General features: G+C 50.2%; 1 protein-coding gene across 4 annotated transcripts in view; it reads left to right on the top strand.

Annotated features, from left to right (window-relative positions):
- Positions 1-15,064, top strand: part of LOC147099702 (transcriptional enhancer factor TEF-1-like) — a 111,814-nt gene extending 96,750 nt beyond the window's left edge. For 2 of the 4 annotated variants that reach the window (XM_085969087.1, XM_085969090.1), the window contains 9 exons: positions 456-587; positions 2,021-2,085; positions 4,279-4,358; positions 5,909-6,042; positions 6,657-6,830; positions 11,319-11,459; positions 11,790-12,017; positions 13,238-13,390; positions 14,141-15,064. In XM_085969087.1, coding sequence (XP_085825213.1) covers positions 456-587; positions 2,021-2,085; positions 4,279-4,358; positions 5,909-6,042; positions 6,657-6,830; positions 11,319-11,459; positions 11,790-12,017; positions 13,238-13,390; positions 14,141-14,254 — 1,221 coding nt within the window. In that variant the 3' untranslated portion in view covers positions 14,255-15,064. The remainder of the gene's footprint in view (positions 1-455; positions 588-2,020; positions 2,086-4,278; positions 4,359-5,908; positions 6,043-6,656; positions 6,831-11,318; positions 11,460-11,789; positions 12,018-13,237; positions 13,391-14,140) is intronic. The other 2 variants (XM_085969088.1, XM_085969089.1) reach the window with 2 other exon arrangements.
- The last annotated feature ends 2,117 nt before the right edge of the window (positions 15,065-17,181 follow it).

Here is a 17,181-nt window from a genome sequence, read left to right as displayed (position 1 = left end):
TCCCACATGCTGCAGTTACGGCCCACCGCCTGCCTTGTCATGTCTATCTAACCTTCTTTATTTATTTGATTGAAAAAATAATTAATTAACTAATCAATTATTTTAGTTTTATTAATGAATTGGTTTATCTAGTTTAAGTTACTAATTCAGTGAAGTAAAGTAAGTTGCAGTTTCCTAGCTTAGAGGAAAAAACCTCTACTACTCACCAACCATCTACCTGCTGCCCTGTGATAGCACGCCTTGATTTTTTCCCTGTTTTGAAGGTTTCTCGCGCTGCCTCTCTCTCTTTATAGCGCTGCCGCCACCGCTGCTCTCGCCGTTTTATCCCAGGTCCGCTCCTCTCGCCGCTGCCCTTACAGGGCCAGCAGCAATGGGGTTTAATGGGCAGTTAGTGAATCCTGATGACAAGTAATAGTTTGTTGCTCTGTCTCACACCCTCTTCTCTTGTCCATTAGGATCAGTCAGCAAAGGACAAAGCCCTCGCCAGTATGGCGGCCATGTCGTCAGCGCAGATCGTATCAGCGACTGCAGTTCAAAACAAACTGGGCATGCCAAATATGTCTCGCCCTTTTCCCGTGACATCAGGGGTAGGTAATGATATTTGATTCGGGGCCAGGGTGAGATAAAGTGAGGACACTGTGGCAGCTGTTGGGGACTGCCACTGAGACTCTGCTTGCTGCCCTGTTTGTGTGTAAGGGAGCTGCTGTTTTTGTGATTAGATTTTGTTGGTAAATGAGTGCACTTTACAATGTGAAAGCAAATATTCCCAGTACACTTCATCTCTCACTGGACAGTGCAGACTGCTACAGGAACCCTCACCTTCTTTGTGCCTTGACAGTGCACATTAGGAGCATGCTGACTGTAGCCAGTCCTTCTAGCTCTAGTTGGAGCTGAGATGAATCAGGAATGTGTTTCCCTTCACTGCCTTCTGCATCTGCCAGTGAAGATGAATGAAGGACTACACTAATTACAATAAGTGTCAGCCCCTGAGAAATATCCCTGTGATGTGCCCAGTGCCCCATCAGACTTTTTACAACTGATTGCTGATGATGTTGGGAAGGTCTGGCTTGGAGGCGTTACTGGAACTGATTCTTACCCTCCACCCCCCATTCACTCCAGTGTAATCTGGGTGTATTTCTGGATACTGCTAACTTAAATGACCTGGGCCAGTGATGGCAGGTGACTACTAGTCAGCCATGACTCCGTGTGTAGCACTCTCGTCGTGGGTTCCACTCCAGAGACTTGAGCACATAATCTAGGCTGGCACTTTAGTGCAGTACTGAAGAGCTGGGGAGTTCTCCTCAGTGTCCTGGCCAATATTTATCCCTCAACCAACATCACTAAAACAGATTACCTGATTATTTATCTCGTCGCTGTTTGTGGGCGCTTGCTGTGCGTAAATTGGCTGCCTCATTTCTTACGTTACAACAGTGACTGCACTTCAAAAGTACTTAATTGGCTGTGAAGCACTTTGGGACATCCTGAGGTTGTGAAAGGCGCTATAGAAATGCAAGTCTTTCTTTATTTACCATCTCAGATTCCACATTCACTGAAAATAGAGGGTTTCTGTCAGTAGCAAAATCACCTGCCCCCCCCCCCCCCCAAAACAGTGCAGCCCTGCTTTACTAAATAAGCTCATCTAATGCCCCAAACGGTAAATCTTTACTGCCTGCGTGTTGAGCATCATCTGGTCGGAGCAGAAAAAGGGAGATCTGGCAGAGAGGTTCGTACGGCAGTAATGGAAGGGAAATCTGGGGTGTCCGATCCTCCCCACCAGGTGTTCCTGTCTGTGTTTCACCCAGATAATGTTTAACACCCAAGCGATGCAGACAGAAATCTACCTAGACTGTTTGTTCCGCTTCCACTTACTACCAGACTTGCTGGCATGCTCTTTCATTCTGCTTTCAAACCAGAAAGGATCCTGTAGTGGAGTAGAGCTGATATTGAGACGAAATACAACATTTGCTTAGTGGCCGTTTCCTCCTGTTTATATCTTTATCTGTTTGTTTTCTTTCCACAGACTCCCGAGTTCTTTCAGTTTTGGCCGGGTGCTGTAACTTCGGGGGAAGCAGGCTCCTCACAAGAGTAGGTGCAGTTCCAGAGGAGAGCAGGGACTGTTGGGAGGGCTGTTCAGCATTGTACACAGCAACTGGATATTCACATTTTATAAACCACAGGTCAAAGCTCAGACAGTTTAGGTTTGTTACCTAAACCTCGACACTGGGATACAGTCCGAAATTCACTCACTGCATTGGTCCCTTTTAACCCAGTTTTGTCTTTGCTGGGTGTGTTCGCTCTTGTTCTTGAAAGAGCTGTAATTTTTTTCTCATTCCTTTTCCTTTTCTCCCCTCTTCCCCTGTAGGTGCTGACACTCACTGGGGTACAGGTCCCCTCTTCCACTGTAGGTGCTGACTCTCACTGGGGTACAGGTCCTCTCTTCCAGTGTAAGCGCTGACTCTCACTGGGGTACAGGTCCTCTCTTCCACTGTAGGTGCTGACTCTCACTGGGGTACAGGTCCCCTCTTCCACTGTAGGTGCTGACTCTCACTGGGGTACAGGTCCTCTCTTCCACTGTAGGTGCTGACTCTCACTGGGGTACAGGTCCCCTCTTCCACTGTAGGTGCTGACTCTCACTGGGGTACAGGTCCTCTCTTCCCCTGTAGGTGCTGACTCTCACTGGGGTACAGGTCCCCTCTTCCACTGTAGGTGCTGACTCTCACTGGGGTACAGGTCCTCTCTTCCACTGTAGGTGCTGACTCTCACTGGGGTACAGGTCCTCTCTTCCAGTGTAAGCGCTGACTCTCACTGGGGTACAGGTCCCCTCTTCCCCTGTAGGTGCTGACTCTCACTGGGGCACAGGTCCCCTCTTCCACTGTAGGTGCTGACTCTCACTGGGGTACAGGTCCTCTCTTCCACTGTAGGTGCTGACTCTCACTGGGGTACAGGTCCTCTCTTCCAGTGTAAGCGCTGACTCTCACTGGGGTACAGGTCCCCTCTTCCCCTGTAGGTGCTGACTCTCACTGGGGTACAGGTCCCCTCTTCCCCTGTAGGTGCTGACTCTCACTGGGGTACAGGTCCCCTCTTCCCCTGTAGGTGCTGACTCTCACTGGGGTACAGGTCCTCTCTTCCCCTGTAGGTGCTGACTCTCACTGGGGTACAGGTCCTCTCTTCTCCTGAAGGTGCTGACTCTCACTGGAGTACAGGTCCCCTCTTCCACTGTAGGTGCTGACTCTCACTGGAGTACAGGTCCCCTCTTCCCCTGTAGGTGCTGACTCTCACTGGGGTACAGGTCCCCTCTTCCACTGTAGGTGCTGACTCTCACTGGAGTACAGGTCCTCTCTTCCAGTGTAAGCGCTGACTCTCACTGGGGTACAGGTCCTCTCTTCTCCTGAAGGTGCTGACTCTCACTGGGGTACAGGTCCTCTCTTCCAGTGTAAGCGCTGACTCTCACTGGGGTACAGGTCCCCTTTTCTCCTGAAGGTGCTGACTCTCACTGGGTACAGTTCCGTTGCCAGCCATGCTCTCGTACCTTACCTAGTGACCTTCTACAGCGAGCTTGGGCAGGTTATTCGAAAGTGGAGCATATCACATCCACGTCCAGTCTTGCCCTCACCAACATCCACCCGTGCATTTTCCAGCAGGAGTCACTGGATCATGGTCAGGAGCAGGAACCCGGCCTGACTTTTCCATATCCTAATCCAGGAGCACTGAGGTCTATAGGGAGCAACACAAATTCTGTACCAACTGAGTTCAGCTAAATAAGCCCAGACCAAGGATGACCATGTATGGCTCAGCCTCTCATCAGGTTACCCTTATTGTAGTGAATTGTACCATCTGCAGATTTAAGTAAATACACTGGCACAGATCTTACATCTAACTGCTGAGACTCAAAGCACTGGCTCACAGTGGAATGGCATGGAACGAACATATATTTGATCTGCTTGCCACTTCGTTTCTGATGTAAGTTTTGCTGAATGGGGAGACACTGACCAGAACTCCGTCCCGAAAGGAGAGTCATGCCCTCGTGGTTGCTCGTGTCTTCTGCTGACTGTAGGAGGAATGTTAGCTGCAGGGGATTGAAGTCCCAACTAAAAGTTACATCAAAGAAAGTTGTAAACTTCTATTTGATCGTGAGCTTTGTCCATGGAATGGGGTCCACATGCGATGGGAGCGAATGACTCCCAAACCTCTTGTTTTCACAGGAAGCAGTGCTGGGATCAGGGACACTGTTGGTGTAATTTTTGTTTTTTTTAATAAACATATATCTTTATCTTGCAGTGTGAAACCTTTCATCCAACAGCCATTCGCTCTTCAGCCAAGTGCTCTTCAGCCAAGTGTAAGCCACGCTCCAATCTCAGGTAAGAAAGATCACCTTGCTGCTGTGCAGTGTTGAGTTGGTGTTCGCATTGTGTGGTGATCCTATTGTACAGTGTTAGGTTGGTGCTAGTGTTGTCATTAGCATTGTGTGGTGATTCTGATGTGTAGTATTTTTTTTATTCATTCATGGGATGTGGGCGTCGCTGGCAAGGCCAGCATTTATTGCCCATCCCTAATTGCCCTTCAGAAGGTGGTGGTGAGCCGCCTACTTGAACCGCTGCAGTCCGTGAGGTGACGGTACTCCCACAGTGCTTTTAGGGAGGGAGTTCCAGGATTTTGACCCAGTGACAATGAAGGGACGGTGATATACTTCCAAGTCAGGATGGTGTGTGACTAGGAGTGGAACTTGGAAGTGATGGTGTTCCCATGTGCCTGCTTCCCTTGTCCTTCGAGGTGGTAGAGGTCGTGGGTTTGGGAGGTGCTGCCGAAGAAGCCTTGGCGAGTTGCTACAGTGCATCTTGTAGATGGTACACACTGCAGCCACAGTGCGCCGGTGGTGGAGGGAGTGAATGTTTAAGGTGGTGGATGGGGTGCCAATCAAGCGAGCTGATTTGTTCTGGATGGTGTTGAGCTTCTTGAGTGTTGTTAGAGCTGCACTCATCCAGGCAAGTGGACAGTATTCCAACACTCCTGACCTGTGCCTTGTAGGGTGGGGGAAAGGCTTTGGGGAGTCAGGAAGTGAGTCACTTGCCACAGAATACCCAGCTTATGACCTGCTCTTGTTGCCACAGTATTTATGTGGCTGGTTCAGTTAAGTTTCTGGTCAATGGTGACTCCCAGGATATTGATGGTGGGGGATTCGGTGATGGCAATGCCATTGAATGTCAATGGGAGGTGGTTAGACACTCTTGTTGGAGATAGTCATTGCCTGGCACATGTGTGGCACGAATGTTACTTGCCACTTATCAGTCCAAGCCTGAATGTTGTCCAGGTCTTGCTGCATGTGGGCACGGACTGCTTCATTATCTGAGGAGTTGCGAATGGAACTGAACACTGTGCAATCATCAGCGAACATCCCCATTTCTGACCTTATGATGGAGGGAAGGTTATCGATGAAGCAGCTGAAATGGTTGGGCCTAGGACACTGCCCTGAGGAACTCCTGCAGCGATATCCTGGGGCTGAGATGATTGGCCTCCAACAACCACAACCATCTTCCTTTGTGCTAGGTATGACTCCGGCCAGTGGAGAGTTTTCCACCTGATTCCCATTGACTTCCGTTTTTCTAGGGTTGGGTTGGGTTGGTATTGTGCGCTGACCCTGTTGAGCACTAACGTTTCCTAGATGTTTGGCTGAAACACTGAGGCAAATTGTAGCATCTCTACTGCAATTGGCTGAGATCAATTATCTTAATTGCTCTCATCCCAAGCAAAGTTCACAATAAGGTGGTAGCTCCTGACTAACAAAGACAGGCTGGCTGGCTACTAGAAAGCGATGTCTGAGTTGCTAAAGCAGTGTATAATACCGGGCGCTGATGATAGAGCCACCTGTGACATAAATTAATAAATTTGAAGCTGTGATTCTCCCACCCAGGTTATGATGGCGCTTCTGTTGGCCTTTCGCCAGCCTCCTCCCGTCCAGCCTGGCAGGGTCGCTGCATTGGAACTCCAAAGATCAGGCTTGTGGAATTCTCGGCTTTCATGGAACAGCAAAGGGATCCAGAAACCGTAAGTGCCTCATTGTTAGTCATCTTGCAACATACAGGTTAGAGAAGATTTATAGTCTGGTCTACACAAAGGGTTTTGAGAAAGTGTAAGGACATTAATGAACCAGTGATGTGTTTGTATCATTTGTTGCTCCACTCTGATTATTAAGGCACCAATTGCCCCCTTTTCTCTACTCCAGCGCTGCCTATAGGTGTAGAGATGTATTTTTAATATGTGGGCATCATGTGATACTTGCATCTGAAATAGCTTGTAGTAGAAGTGTAACCATTGCTAATGTTCCAAACCCAGGTTCCAAGTCTACGGATTTCATTTCTTCCTCTGTTACCCTCTCCCACCCTGTGCCATGCACCATTCCCATCCAACAAGCAGGTAGTCTGTTTTTAGAACCTACCAGTGCTGCTCTTGAATTGGGTATTTTGGGGTATTCCAAGAGTAATCTGCTGGATTCTGCCCTCTCCCTCTGGAGGAGCAGATGGCCTGCCCTTAGCCCCTGACCTGATCTAGAATTATTGGCAGACCGAAGCTGTTTTCTGCCCAGTTGTGTCCCAGTTTTTAATTGAAATTTATCTTTTGGCGTATTCAAACACTTGTATTTTTCTGATCTTCCTTTGCAGTACAATAAACACCTGTTTGTCCACATCGGCCAGTCGAGTCCATCCTACAGCGAGGCTCTACTTGAATCAGTCGACATTCGCCAAATCTATGATAAATTTCCAGAGAAGAAAGGGGGCCTGAAGGAGCTGTTTGAGAAAGGGACACCAAACACCTTCTTCCTTGTTAAATTCTGGGTCAGTAAAAATGATCATGAGGACCCGTGTTTTCTGAATGTAAAGCTGAGGCCCTCCTCTCATGTGGCATCAGTGTGATTTGCTTAAATCAAAATAACGTCATAAGAGCTGAACTTTACAAAGTTAGAATCATAGAATGGTTACAGCACAAAAGGAGGCCATTCGGCCCGTCGAGCTCGTGCCAGCTCTCTGCAAGAGCATTTCAACTAGTCCCACTCCCCTGTCCTTTCCCTGTAGCCCTGCAAATTTTTCCCTTCAATTCCCTTTTGAAAGCCACGATTGAGTCTGCCTCCACCACCCTTTCAAGTAGTGCGTTCCAGATCAAGAATTTAGGGAGCTAGGTAGCAGATTAAAGAGCAGGACCTCAAAGGTTGTAATCTCTGGATTACTGCCGGTGCCACGTGCTAGTGAGTATAGGAATAGGAGGATAGAGCAGATGAATGCGTGGCTAAAGAGTTGGTGCAGGAGGGAGGGCTTTAGTTTCCTGGATCACTGGGTCTGCTTCTGGGGAAGGTGGGACTTGTACAAGTCGGACGGGTTGCACCTGAACCAGAACGGGACAAATATCCTTGCGGGGAGGTTTGCTAGCACTGTTTTGGGGGGGGGGGGGGGTTTAATCTAACTTGGCAGGGGGATGGGATACAGAGTGGAGCTATAATAGGGGGTAATGTACAGCCAAATATAGAGGAAAAAACAAGTCAGCTTGGAAGGCAGAGCAAATATGTAACGGCACAAGGGAGTAGGGCAAGGCTGGATGGCATTTATTTTAATGCAAGGAGTCTTGCGAATAAGGTGGATGAACTGAAGGTGTTGATGAACACATGGGAGTATGATATTGTTGCTATCACGGAGACATGGTTGAGGGAGGGGCAAGACTGGCAGCTCAATATTCCGGGGTATAGAATCTTCAGGCGAGACAGGGGGCGGGAGGGGGGGGCGGTAAAAGAGGAGGGGGTGTCGCAATATTAATTAAGGAGTCAATTACTGCTGTAAGGAGGGATGATATATTAACAGGTTCCTCTAATGAGGCCATATGGGTAGAACTTAAAAACAAAAAGGGGGCAAGCACTTTGCTGGGAGTGTACTATAGGCCCCCAAACAGTCAGGGGAAGATAGAGGAACAGATATGTAGGCAAATCTCAGAGAAATGTGCAAATAATAGGGTAATAATAGTGGGGGATTTCAACTTCCCCAATATTAACTGGGATAGTCAGAGTGTGAAAGGCGTAGAGGGTGTGGAATTCTTAAAGTGCATCCAGGAGAGTTTTTTGAACCAGCATGTAGAAAGTCCTACAAGAGAGGGGGCGGTACTGGATCTAATTCTAGGGAATAGGCCGGGCAAGTGGTAGAAGTGTTAGTAGGTGAGCACTTTGGTGACAGTGACCATAATTCGGTGAGATTTAAGGTAGTCATGGAAAAGGACAGAGATGGACCGGAAATAAAGGTTCTAAATTGGGGGAAGGCCAATTTTAATATGATAAGGCAGGATCTGGCCAAAGTGGACTGGGATCAGCTACTTGTAGGAAAATCCACATCAGAGCAATGGGAGTCTTTCAGAAAGAAAATTGAGAGAGTACAATGGCAACATGTTCCCGTAAAGGTCAAGGGTGGGACCAACAAGCCCAGGGAACCTTGGATGTCAAGGGACATACAAGAATGGATTAGGAAAAAAAGGAGGGCTTTTGGCAGATACAAAGGACTAAAGACAGAGGAAGCCCTAGAGGAGTACAAAAAGTGCAGGGGGATACTTAAAAAAAGAAATTAGGAGAGCGAGGAGGGGCCATGAAATAACACTGGCGAGCAAAATAAAGGAAAATCCTAAGGTGTTTTATAAGTATATTAAGGGCAAGAGGATAACTAGGGAAAGAGTAGGGCCTATTCGGGACCAAAGTGGCAATCTGTGTGTGGAGCCAGAAGATGTAAGTGGGGTTTTAAATGAATTTTTTGCATCTGTGTTCACTATGGAGAAGGACGATGTAGACATAGAAGTTGGGCAGGGGGACTGTGATATACTTGAACATATTAGCATCGAGAGGGAGGAGGTACTGATGGTTTTAGCAGGCTTAAAAGTGGATAAATCCCCAGGCCCGGACGAGATGTATCCCAGGCTGCTGTGTGAGGCAAAGGAGGAGATTGCAGGGGCTCTGACACAAATTTTCAGAACCTCTCTGGCCACAGGGGATGTGCCAGAGGACTGGAGAACAGCTAACATAGTACCATTATTCAAGAAGGGTAGTAGGGATAAACCAGGGAATTACAGGCCAGTGAGCCTAACATCAGTGGTAGGGAAATTATTGGAAAAAATTCTGAGGGACAGAATTAGTCTCCACTTGGAGAGGCAAGGATTAATTGGGGATAGTCAGCATGGCTTTGTCAAGGGAAGATCATGTCTGACTAATTTGATTGAATTTTTCGAGGGGGTGACTAGGTGTGTGGATGAGGGTAGTGCAGTGGATGTGGTATACATGGATTTCAGTAAGGCTTTTGACAAAGTCCCACATAGGAGACTGGTCAAGAAGGTAAGAGCCCATGGGATCCAGAGTACCTTGACGCATTGGATCCAAAACTGGCTTAGTGGCAGAAGGCAGAGGGTGATGGTTGAAGGTTGTTTTTGTGACTGGAAGCCTGTGTCCAGTGGGGTACCGCAGGGATCGGTGCTGGGACCCTTGCTGTTTGTGGTCTACATTAATGATTTGGATGTGAATGTTAAAGGTATGATCAGTAAGTTCGCAGATGACACGAAAATTGGTGGGGTGGTAAATAGCGAGGAGGGTAGCCTCAGTCTGCAGGACAATATAGATGGGTTGGTCAGATGGGCGGAACAGTGGCAAATGGAATTTAACCCTGAAAATTGTGAGGTGATGCATTTTGGAGGGACTAACAAGGCAAGGGAATACACAATGAATGGTAAGACCCTAGGTAAGACAGAGGATCAGAGGGGCCTTGGTGTGCATGTACATAGATCCCTGAAGGCAGCAGAACAGGTGGATAAGGTGGTTAAAAAGGCATATGGGATATTTGTCTTCATTAGCCGAGCCATAGAATATAAGAGCAGGGAGGTTATGATGGAGCTGTACAAAACGCTGGCTGGGCCACAGCTGGAATACTGTGTGCAGTTCTGGTCGCCACACTATAGGAAGGATGTGATTGCTTTGGAGAGGGTGCAGAGGAGATTCACCAGGATGTTACCTGGGCTGGAGCGCTTCAGCTATGAAGAAAGACTGGACAGGCTGGGGTTGTTTTCCTTGGAGCAGAGAAGGCTGAGGGGGGACCTGATTGAGGTGTACAAAATTATGAGGGGCATAGATAGGGTAGATAGAAAGGAACTTTTTCCCTTAGTAGAGGGATCAGTAACAAGGGGGCATAGATTCAAGGTAAGGGGCAGAAGGTTTAGAGGGGATTGGAGGAAGAACTTTTTCACCCAGAGGGTGGTTGGAATCTGGAACTCACTGCCTGAAAGGGTGGTAGAGGCAGGAACCCTCACAACATTCAAGAAGCATTTGGATGAGCACTTGAAATGCCATAGTATACAAGGCTATGGACCAAATGCTGGAAAATGGGATTAGATTAGACAGGGCCTGATGGCCGGCGCGGATGCGATGGGCCGAAGGGCCTCTTTCCGTGCTGTATGACTCTATGACTCTATAACCACTCGCTGCATAAAAAAGTTTTTCCTCATGTCGTCTTTGGTTCTTCTGCAAATCACCTTAAATCTGTGTCCTCTGGTTCTCAACCCTTCTGCCAATGGGAACAGTTTCTCTGTCTAGACCCCTCATGATTTTGAACACCACTATCAAATCTCCTCTCAACATTCTCTGCTCCAAGGAGAACAACCCCAGCTTCTCTGGTCTATCCATGTAACTGAAGTCCCTCATCCCTGGAGCCATTCTTGTCAATCTTTTCTGCATCCTCTCTAAGGCCTTCACATCCTGCCTAAAGAATTGGACACAATACTCCAGTTAAGGCCGAACCAGTGTTTTATAACTTCCTTGCTTTTGTACTCTATGCCTCTATTTATGAAGCCCAGGATCCCGTATGCTTTTGTAACTGCTTTCTCAACCTGTCCTGCCACCTTCAACAATTTGTGCACATATACCCCCAGGTCTCTCTGTTCGTGCACCCCCTTTAGAATTGTACCCTTTAGTTTATATTGTCTCTCCTCGTTCTTTCTACCAAAATGTATCACTTCGCAATTTTCTGCATTAAATTTCCTCTGCCACGTGTCCGCCTATTACACCAGTCTGTCTGTCTTCTTGAAGTCTATCACAGTCCTCCTTACTTGCGTTACATTTGCATCATTTACACATACTTAGCAGCATGGGAAATTGGCATGGCAACCTTGCTCAAGTAGTGATCACAAAGTGCTCTGGCCAGAGGGAGATGACAACAGCTGAGAAACATTCATAGTGACCAACCAGAGAAGGAGTAATGTGTTTAGTTTTCCTTTCAAACTGACCAGATTCTGATACTTTGTTCTTTCTCTTGTAGGCTGATCTTAGTATTAATATCCAGGATGAAGCAGGCATGTTCTATGGAGTCACGAGCCAGTATGAAAGCACTGAGAACATGACCATCACTTGCTCCTCCAAGGTCTGCTCCTTTGGAAAACAAGTCGTAGAAAAAGTTGAAGTAAGTCCACATTTTCTTAGATTTGGCAGATTCCTGGTAAAAGTGCCAGTGTTCTGCACGGTTCTTACCCGACACATGCCCCTAATTACCCTGCGAACACTCTGGGACACACATGTAACCAGTGTCACAGATGGAGCTCCAGGTGCAGATGCAGACTTGTTATGCTATGGCTCTGTAGGAGGAAAATCAATGTGTAAAGTCAGTGCTATCTCCCAGAGGCGTTTAGGTATGTTGTCCATGTCCTACGGATGGGGGAGGATTTCATACACTTTTAGGGTCTAGAGATCACAATGTTGTTATTTCTCCATTTCTCCCTCGTTTCCTCCACAGTTGGTGGAAAATCTTGCTGCTGTCTGTCGGGGCAGTGCGTGCCAGTTTGTTTCCACTTCCTCAGTGCCATTCCTCCTCAACAACAACAACAACTACTTGCATTTATATAATGCCTTTAACCTAGAAAAACGTCCCAAGATGCTTCAGCGGAACGATTATCAAACAAAATTTGACACCGAGCCCCATAAGGAGATATTAGGGCAGATGACCAAAAGCTTGGTCAAAGAGGTAGGTTTTAAGGAGCTTGTTAAAGGAGGAAAGAGAGGTGGAGAGGATTAGGGAGAGAATTCCAGAGCTTAGGGCCTTGGCAGCTGAAGGCACGGCCGCCAATGGTAGAGTGATTAAAATTGGGGAGGCTCAAGAGGCCAGAATTGGCGGAGCGCAGAGATCTCGGAGGGTTGTGGGGTGGAGGAGATTACAGAGATAGGGAGGGGCGAGACCATGGAGTGATTTGAATACCAGGATGCGAATTTTAAAATTGAGGCGTTGCTTAACCGGGAGCCAATGTAGGTCAGTGAGCACAGGGGAGATGGGTGAACGGGACTTGTGTGAGTTAGCAAACTTTTGGATGACCTCAAGTTTACGTAAGATAGAATGTGGGAGGCCGGCCAGGAGCGCATTGGAATAATCAAGTCTAGAGGTAACAAAGGCATGGATGAGGGTTTCAGCAGCAGATAAGCTGAGGCTGGGACAGAGTCAGGCAACGTTACAGAGGTGAAAATAGGTGGTATTAGTGATGGTGTGGATATGTGGTAGGGAGCTCATCTCAGGGTCAAATGTAACACCAAGGTTGCAAACAGTCTGGTTCAGCCTCGGACAATTGCCAGGGAGAAGGATGGAGTCGGTGGCAATTTAATGGAGTTTGTGACGTGGACCGAAGACATTTCTGCTCATCCAGATGTCGGTCAAGCAGTCTGACAATTTAGAGACAGTGGAGAGGTTGAGAGATGTGGTTGTGAGGTAGAGCTGGGTATCATCAGCATACATGTGGAAACTGAAGCTGTATTTTTGGATGATTTCGTCGAGGGGCAGCATGTAGATGAGACATAGGAGAGGGCCAAGGATAGATCCTTGGGGGACTCCAGATGTAATCGTGTGGGAGCGGTAAGAGAAGCCATTGCAGGTGATTCTCTGGCTACGACTGGATAGGTAAGAATGGAACCAGGCAAGTGCGGTCCCACCCAGCCGCGACGGTGGGGAGGCGTTAGAGCAGAATTGTGGTGGTCAGCCGTGTCAAAGACTGCAGACAGGTCAAGAAGGACGAGGAGGGATAGTTTACCTTTTCACAGTCAGCTAGGATGTCATTTGTGACTTTCTTGGTGTTATATTTGACCCCGAGATGAGCTTCCTATCACGTATCCGCGCCATCACTAAGACCACCTATTTCCACCTCCTATTTCCTATGCTCCAGGTTCTTGTCGAAGAATGCCTTTATTTTCCTTTCGCAGACAGAATATGCCAGATTTGAGAATGGCCGCTTTCTGTACCGAATCCATCGTTCTCCGATGTGCGAATATCTGATTAACTTTATCCACAAACTCAAGCAACTCCCGGAGAAGTACATGATGAATAGTGTCTTGGAGAATTTCACCATTCTGCAGGTATAGTTATCGCCAATTATAGAAATTTAAGTAGAGAAGGGGGCATTTAGTCCATCGTGTCTGTGCCACTGCCAGTCCCTCACTGGAGCCATCTGCACAAGTCCCATTTACCTGCTCTTTCCCCATAACCTTTAATATTTTATTCTATTTCAAGTGATTATTCAACTCTTTTGAACATTGTGAGTGAATTAACTTCAATAGCCACTTGTGGTAATATATGCCATAATTTAATAGTCCTTTGTGTGAATTTTTTATGCTTTTTTAACTAGTCCTAAATATATGCCCCTTGTTACTTATTCATCAACCAGTAGAAATAATATTTCAGTTTGCTTTCTAAACTTTGAATACTTGGATCTTTCATTCACCTTCTCTGCTTCCAGTATGTACTGCCCTAGTTCTTCAAGTCTCTCATCATAATCATAACTTCTCATCCTTGGTATCATCCCAGTGAATCTGCACTGCACCTTTTTCATGGCTCCAATATCCTTTACTATCACCTCATTGTTTCACTATTCATGCCTATAACATATAACATATATAAATCTGAGCCTCTTTCTACTTTTTCCACTTGCGATTCTACTTTTATAGATCTGTGCTGTACTCCCCATCTCTCTTCCTCACTGTCTGTTTCTCACTATCTGTGTCTCACTCCAAAGTCCACTATCCTGTGACACTCGCTGTCTGTGCATCACTGTCTCCTGTTCAGTTTCTATTTGAATGATTACACTGCCTTTCTTTGATCTTTTCCAGGTGGTAACCAACAGAGACACACAGGAACTACTCTTGTGTGTTGCGTACGTATTTGAGGTCTCGACCAGTGAACATGGAGCTCAACACCACATCTATAGACTTGTGAAGGACTAGGCCAAAGCCTTGCTCGCAAACACGTACATAAACATCTAGGAGGAGGCTCTGGATCGGCTTGTGGTGCTGCCTTTTCCCATGCACCATTCTGAAGTTTCACCCACTGGAAACCCAACCAGGCCTCCTCGGTGAGGCTAGATTTCTGTATGACACAAAAATAATCTAGTGGCCGGGTTTGCAATGAGAGCGACTGTTTCAAGATTCTCTCGAAGGCTGTCCAATGCTTGAGTGAAAATGACAACACATTTGGCTTAACCAAATCATAACTATAATTTAAATGGGTCGATGGAGGAGCCCAGAAGCTGTGTACTTGTGTTACACCTTAAGGTCAATCAGGTCATTTGGCATTTGTTGTTGATAAATGTTCTCTTTATCTTCATTGCTTAATAGAAATGATGTCAACTACTTAAAACAAACTTGGAGATAAAATCGGGTGAGAGATTACCTGAGCCTATCGGAGTGGAAGATTAAGCAGACAATTCGCCCTTCTGTAATGGCTAAAGCGTGTGTGTTTTGACTCATCCACACTCGCAAGCTGGTGTGGGAACGGTAAATAAATCGTCTGAAAGTGATCCTTCCAACCTGCATCCATCAGCCTCATCCATCTACAGCCAGCCACCCCCCTACCTGCCTAAAGTGGACAGTTGGCCATTGCTTCAATATATATTTTTATATATATTATTTCTCACTGCATCATTATGATACAGTGATGATTATTGTAATGTTTGCAGATTGCCCTTCGCCCTTTGGGCAGGTTAGAGAAACGTGTGTGTGTGTATATGTCTGTGTGCATAAATTTATTTCTCCTCACTGGCTTCGTACTTTCCCTTACCAGTGGCTGGCTGATGCATGGCCATGGGCATCGCAGTGATGGCTATTGACGGTCTCTTCAGTTGCCCGGTCAGAGAGCTGCTTTGAGCTGGGGGGGAGGCTGCACTGGGGGTGGACACATTGCTTCCACTCACACACAAACTTTTACTTTATTCACACAAACTGTGAAGCAGGAGATGTTAGGATCATTTTTCAGATTCTATTCATGGGAAATAGCTTTCCTGGTTATTCTAGAGGTTTAGCTACAGTGTTTAGGAAGCTGCATGGCCCAGCCAGTACTTGGAGGTATTTATACTGTTTTAAAACTGCCGAACTAGAAAGCAAGTGCACTTGTCTCTGTATCTTTCACTCTGTCTCTCTTCATCTCGCTCATTCTTTATCCATGTCTCTTTCTCTCATTATTTATCCATCTCTCTCACTATCCAACTTTGGGAGTCGGGGTGGGGTGAGGGAATGGGATTGGAGGTGTGTGTGGGGGGTATGAGTGCGGGGGGCATGAGTGCGGGGGGCGGAGAGGTGTGTGGGGGGTATGAGTGCGGGGGGCGGAGAGGTGTGCGGGGGGCCGGGGGGGTGTGCGGGGGGCCGGGGGGGTTTGCGGGAGCAGGGGGGTGGAGGTGTGCGGGGGCGGGGGGTGGAGGTGTGCGCGGGGGCGGGGGGCGGAGAGGTGTGCGGGGGTGGAGGTGTGCGGGGGGGGTGGAGGTGTGCGGGGGTGGAGGTGTGCGGGGGGGTGGAGGTGTGCGGGGGCGGGGGGGTGGAGGTGTGCGGGGGGGTGGAGGTGTGCGGGGGCGGGGGGGTGGAGGTGTGCGGGGGGGTGGAGGTGTGCGGGGGCGGGGGGGTGGAGGGGGGCGGGGGGGTGGAGGGGGGCTGGAGGTGTGCGGGGGCGGGGGGTGGAGGTGTGCGGGGGCGGGGGGTGGAGGGGGGCGGGGGGCGGAGGTGTGCGGGGGCAGAGAGGTGGCGGAGAGGGGGGCGGAGAGGGGGGCGGGGGGCGGAGAGGTGTGCGGGGGCGGGGGCGGAGAGGTGTGCGGGGGCGGGGGGCGGAGAGGTGTGCGGGGGGCGGAGAGGTGGGCGGGGGGCGGAGAGGTGGGCGGGGGCGGGGGGCGGAGCGGGGGGCGGAGAGGTGTGCGGGGGCGGGGGGCGGAGAGGTGTGCGGGGGCGGGGGGCGGAGAGGTGTGCGGGGGCGGGGGGCGGAGAGGTGTGCGGGGGCGGGGGGCGGAGAGGTGTGCGGGGGCGGGGGGCGGAGAGGTGTGCGGGGGCGGGGGGCGGAGAGGTGCGGGGGCGGGGGGCGGAGAGGTGTGCGGGGGCGGGGGGCGGAGAGGTGTGCGGGGGCGGAGAGGTGTGCGGGGGCGGGGGGCGGAGAGGTGTGCGGGGGCGGGGGGCGGAGAGGTGTGCGGGGGCGGAGAGGTGTGCGGGGGCGGAGAGGTGTGCGGTGGCGGAGAGGTGTGCGGGGGCGGCGAGGTGTGCGGGGGCGGGGGGCGGAGAGGTGTGCGGGGGCGGGGGGCGGAGAGGTGTGCGGGGGCGGGGGGCGGAGAGGTGTGCGGGGGCGGGGGGGGGCGGAGAGGTGTGCGGGGGCGGGGGGGGCGGGGAGGTGTGCGGGGGCGGGGGGGGTGGAGGTGTGCGGTGGGCGGAGAGGTGGGCGGGGGGCGGAGAGGTTTGCGGGGGCGGAGAGGTGGGCGGGGGGTGGAGGTGTGCGGGGGGCGGAGAGGTGTGCGGGGGCGGGGGGGGTGGAGGTGTGCGGGGGCGGGGGGGGTGGAGGTGTGCGGGGGCGGGGGGGGTGGAGGTGGGCGGGGGGCGGAGAGGGGGGCGGGGGGCGGAGAGGTTTGCGGGGGCGGAGAGGTGGGCGGGGGGTGGAGGTGTGCGGGGGGCGGAGAGGTGTGCGGGGGCGGGGGGCCGGAGAGGTTTGCGGGGGCGGAGAGGGGGGCGGGGGGCGGCGAGGTGTGCGGGGGGCGGCGAGGTGTGCGGGGGCGGGGGGCGGAGAGGTGTGCGGGGGCGGGGGGGGTGGAGGTGTGCGGGGGCGGAGAGGTGTGGGGGGGCGGAGAGGGGGGCGGGGGGCGGAGAGGGGGGCGGGGGCGGGGGGCGGAGAGGTGTGCGGGGGCGGA

This window comes from Somniosus microcephalus, chromosome 28 (genome assembly GCF_052327205.1).
Source record: "Somniosus microcephalus isolate GS21.2 chromosome 28, FLI_Smic_1.0, whole genome shotgun sequence".
Lineage (NCBI taxonomy): Eukaryota > Metazoa > Chordata > Chondrichthyes > Squaliformes > Somniosidae > Somniosus > Somniosus microcephalus.
The sequence above is the reverse complement of the archived record's forward strand: the minus strand, read 5'-3'. Positions and strand labels throughout refer to the sequence as shown.